The following is a 4,376-nucleotide window of genomic DNA, read 5'->3' as shown; positions in this document are numbered from 1 at the left end:
GAGGCCCTAGTGGCTGGAGCAGGGCTGTGAAAATCATGGATGAAGAGGTTCTAGTGGATGTTCTAACAGCATTCCCCCCCCCCTAGCCAGATTGAGGTGGGTGTGGAAGACAGACAGATGGGGGGTATGGCAGAAGCAGGGGTACCAGTGAGGTGGGGGGCTCTGACTAGGGTGTGAGGAGCAATTGAAATCAGAGTGTGTTCTGTGTGTATCTTGAAGGCCGAACCAACAAGGTTTGCTGATGGAGAAGACAGAGTGATAAAAGGAAGGGTCAGGGATGACACCAGGGTTTTGGCTGAGTGGCCGGTCCAGGGGAGGGCAATGGCCCATCGGCGGCCAGCGAAGGTGTCTGAGTTGTGGGGGAGGACACAGGGGAGGCTGGGAACGCCTCCTGCTTTAGGGCCTTCTGTCTGTTCCTGGAGGAGAAACCCCTGGCTTGACCCACGGTAGGGGTGTACTTCCTGTACAGCTAATGTTGTTGTGAAGTGCCATCGAGTTGGTTCCGACCCATAGAGACCCTGTATAGGGTTTCCAAGGAGCAGCTGGTGAGCTTGAACCACCGACCCTGTAGTTCAAACAGCTTTGCAGTCTGACGCATTAACCCACAGCGCCACCCCAGGCCTCCAACAGCTAATATTAGTAGTTGCCAATTCCCAGATGTTGACTTCCTGCCAGACCCTGCCCTTCATGTCTACTAATGCATGCTCTTCTTCCAGGCTGGTCCTCCCTGCTCCCACCCACCAAACCCAAACCACATCTCAAGCTAGGGAGGAGGCCTCTTGCGTGGTGGATCCACCTGCCTTTATTGGCTTCCTCGGGTGCTGAGGGCCCCACAGCTCCAACCTCTCTGTGGCTGTTCTCTTGGCTCCCCCTGCCCTCAGGCCCTCCCCCCACCCCATCCTGGCCCTAGACAAAGGGGCTTCTGTCCTGCCAGCCCCCCGCCCTCATGGAGCGTCTGACCCACAAATGGATTATATAATTGTGGCCCAGCCAGGCAGTGGCTTGGCCAAAGTCCGGTTGGGCTGAATCCACGGGTAGGAGGGCATGGAGGCGCCCCTCCTCTGGCAGGAAGAGACTGAGGCCCAGAAGGCTGGCAGCATCTGGGCCCACATGGACAAGGGAAAGCCTCACATTTGGTCACTTGGGGGTACTGGACACCCATCTGTGCCCCTTTCTGCCCTGGCCCATGGCTTGAGCTCTGGGCCTGGGCTGGTCTTCCCTGGCCCATGAGGTGCCATCTCTCCCAAGTGAGATGCCATTTCTAGTGTTCCCGCCTCCCCTGCCACCCCCAGACTCATCTGTGTCTTTCTGAGACACCGACTGGGATGGCTCTCACCCCTGACCCCTGACCCCTGCAGGGTGCTCCGCCCAGTCAGGGAGGGGTACCTGTGTATGTGTGGGTGTCCGTGGTGTGCTCAGCCCTGCCTCCTATCCCCAGGAGCTGATTGTGCAGTGCAATGGAAGAAAGAGCAGGGTCCATAGAACACGGGGTGTGAAGGAGTGAGGGAGGGAATGAATGAATGAATGAATGAATGTGGCCTCAGAGCCAACCAGTCATCAGTAAAACCCCCTCTGCTCTCAGGCCACTGCCCAGAGGGGCTGGGGCCAGGCAGGCCTTGCCTCACTGTGTTGTTCTCTTCCCAACCCCAGAGCTCCTGGGCTCCACCAAGAAGATCAATGTCAATTTCCAGGACCCAGATGGGTGAGTGTGTAGCCTGGTGTGGGGACTGGACTTGTGGGGAGTTGGGGGTCCCCAGGCGCCTCCCATACCTGTCTGCCACCCACCCTAGCTTTTCAGCCCTGCACCATGCAGCCCTCAATGGCAACACTGAGCTCATCTGCTTACTGCTGGAGGCCCAGGCTGCTGTGGACATCAAGGACAACAAAGGTAGGGCTGGTGGAGTCCAGGGGTCAGAGTAGGGAATGTCCAGGGTCAGCGGTGGGGTCCCCCAAGACCTGGATGGTCCAGGGTCAGTGGTGGGGTTTCCCAAGGACTGGATGGTCTGGGGCCAGGAGCCAGGTTAAGTGGAGGTCCTTAGAGGTCTATATAGTCCAGTGTGTCGGGGTCAGAGCTAGAGGCCCCTAGATGGCTCAAGCGTCTGGGGCCCAGGCTCCAGGCCAGGGGTGGGGCCCCTCGATTGTGGTCACAGCCCAGGGTCTCTGTTAGTGTCAGCGCAGACCATCGTGGGATCCCAGTCACAAGTCCGGACAGGCTTAGGGTTAGGGGTCAGTTCCCATTGTCCCCTCTACCCCTAGGCATGCGGCCATTGCACTACGCAGCCTGGCAGGGTCGAAAGGAACCTATGAAACTGGTTCTGAAGGCGGGCTCGGCGGTGAACGTACCGTCCGACGAGGGCCACATCCCCCTGCACCTCGCGGCTCAGCATGGGCACTATGATGTGGTGAGAGCCGGGAGGTGAACGGGAAGGGTGGCCTGGTGGACGCCCTGAGGCCAGGGGGTGTGGCCTGACAACTTGGGTGGGCTCCCCACAGTCTGAGATGCTGCTTCAACATCAGTCTAACCCCTGCATCGTGGACAATTCGGGGAAGACGCCCCTGGACCTGGCCTGCGAGTTTGGCCGCGTTGGGGTAAGTCTCCCCTGGAGCTGAGTGTGAGGGGCTGGCTTGGGTCCCCGCCCCCGCTCCATCTGCTCTGTCCGCCCCACCTAGGGTGGAGGTGGGGGCAGACCCCTGAGATCCCTGCCCCATGCCAGGGTTCCCCTACCCTGTCCCCTCCTTCAAGGTGGTCCAGCTCCTCCTGAGCAGTAACATGTGTGCGGCGCTGCTGGAACCCCGGCCAGGGGATGCCACCGACCCCAACGGCACCAGCCCCCTACACCTGGCAGCCAAGAACGGCCACATCGACATCATCAGGTACAGCTGTGTGCGGATGGGCCCCTGTCTTGGGAGTCAGGGGCAGCTGCGAGTTGTGGGGATAGAGTCTGGCTTCCAGGGGGCCTGTGTAAAGGGTTAAGGAGGCGGCTGGGACAGGGGACTGCCTGGGAGCTCACTAGGGGTGGTCTTCTACAGCCTAACAGCCATACTGTGTGACCTTGAGGAAGGCACGCAACCTCTCTGAGCCTCAGTATCCCCAACCTCAAAGTAGGCATCACAGGGTGGCCGAAGCTAGGATCAGACATCAGCTGTGGTGTTGGCTGGGGTGGGCCCTCTGACAAGTGTGTAGTCAGTGTTCCAGGGGAAACTGGGCAGGGCTGGCCAGGCTGAAGGGCTGGGGCAGTGGGCTCCTTGCTCAGTCTCCTACGTTCCTCAGACTCCTCCTACAAGCCGGCATCGACATTAACCGGCAGACCAAGTCTGGCACGGCGTTACACGAGGCTGCACTCTGTGGGAAGACGGAAGTGGTCCGGCTGCTGCTTGATGTGAGCTGGGGGCGGGGGGGGGGGGGGCAAGGGGAGCTGGAGCTAGGCTGGTGGGGGGAGCTAGAGCCAGGTGGGAGGCTAGGTCCAGGCAGGGCCATGGGGCTGAGACTGAGGGTGTGGGGGCTGGGGAGGCTGGGACACAAGCCAGGGATCCTGGGCCAGGTGGGGGCGGGGGTGGGTGGGACTTGGTAGTTTGGCTGGGCAGTGAGGGTTTGGGGGGCTCTGACGGACTGCTCTGCCCCCGCAGAGTGGGATCAATGCCCAGGTACGGAACACCTACAGCCAGACAGCTTTGGACATTGTGCACCAGTTTACCGCGTCACAGGCCAGCAAGGAAATTAAGCAACTACTGCGAGGTGGGCCTGGGGGGAGGGGTCGGAGGGCCAGGCGGGTGCCTGGGTGAGCTACATAGGACTGGGACTTGGCCTCCTATGTCCCCAGAGGCCTCTGCGGCTCTGCAGGTCCGGGCAACCAAGGATTACTGCAACAGCTATGACCTGACCAGTCTGAATGTGAAGGCCGGGGACATCATCACAGTGAGTGGGGGGCCAGGGCCGGCGGGGGGGGGGGGGGGGATGAGGGGGTGAGGCAGGAGGCTCCCAGGAAGCAGGCCCTCGCCCGCCCCCAGGCTGGAGGACGTCCCCAGGCTGAGCTCTGTACCCTGTGGCCAGGTCCTCGAGCAGCACCCGGACGGCCGGTGGAAAGGCTGTGTCCATGACAACCGGACGGGCAATGACCGTGTTGGCTATTTCCCGTCCTCTCTGGGCGAGGCCATTGTCAAGAGAGCTGGTAAATGTCACCCGGACGTGAGGGGACAGGGCGGGGGCTCTCTGGGAGTGAGAGAGAAGCAAGTGTGTGTGAGTGGTATGTTTGTGCACGTGGTATGTTTGTGCACGTGACTGTCTGTGTGAGGATGTCTGTCTGTGGGTCTGTCTGTGAGGATAGAGGTCTGTCTGTGAGGACGTGGGTCTGTCTGGGAGGATGGGGGTCTGTCTG

General features: G+C 60.8%; 1 protein-coding gene across 1 annotated transcript in view; it reads left to right on the top strand.

The window, feature by feature from the left end:
* Window positions 1–4,376, top strand: part of CASKIN1 (CASK interacting protein 1) — a 16,661-nt gene that overhangs the window by 3,767 nt on the left and 8,518 nt on the right. The window contains exons 2-10 of the mRNA XM_006873873.1: window positions 1,651–1,702; window positions 1,791–1,888; window positions 2,257–2,402; window positions 2,494–2,589; window positions 2,744–2,874; window positions 3,272–3,380; window positions 3,628–3,736; window positions 3,822–3,916; window positions 4,052–4,169. Of these exons, the coding sequence (XP_006873935.1) occupies window positions 1,651–1,702; window positions 1,791–1,888; window positions 2,257–2,402; window positions 2,494–2,589; window positions 2,744–2,874; window positions 3,272–3,380; window positions 3,628–3,736; window positions 3,822–3,916; window positions 4,052–4,169 (954 nt within the window). The remainder of the gene's footprint in view (window positions 1–1,650; window positions 1,703–1,790; window positions 1,889–2,256; window positions 2,403–2,493; window positions 2,590–2,743; window positions 2,875–3,271; window positions 3,381–3,627; window positions 3,737–3,821; window positions 3,917–4,051; window positions 4,170–4,376) is intronic.

The sequence above is a fragment of the Chrysochloris asiatica genome, unplaced genomic scaffold (assembly GCF_000296735.1).
Source record: "Chrysochloris asiatica unplaced genomic scaffold, ChrAsi1.0 scaffold00257, whole genome shotgun sequence".
Lineage (NCBI taxonomy): Eukaryota > Metazoa > Chordata > Mammalia > Afrosoricida > Chrysochloridae > Chrysochloris > Chrysochloris asiatica.
Note: the sequence above shows the minus strand (reverse complement) of the source record. Positions and strands in the feature narration are given on the sequence as shown.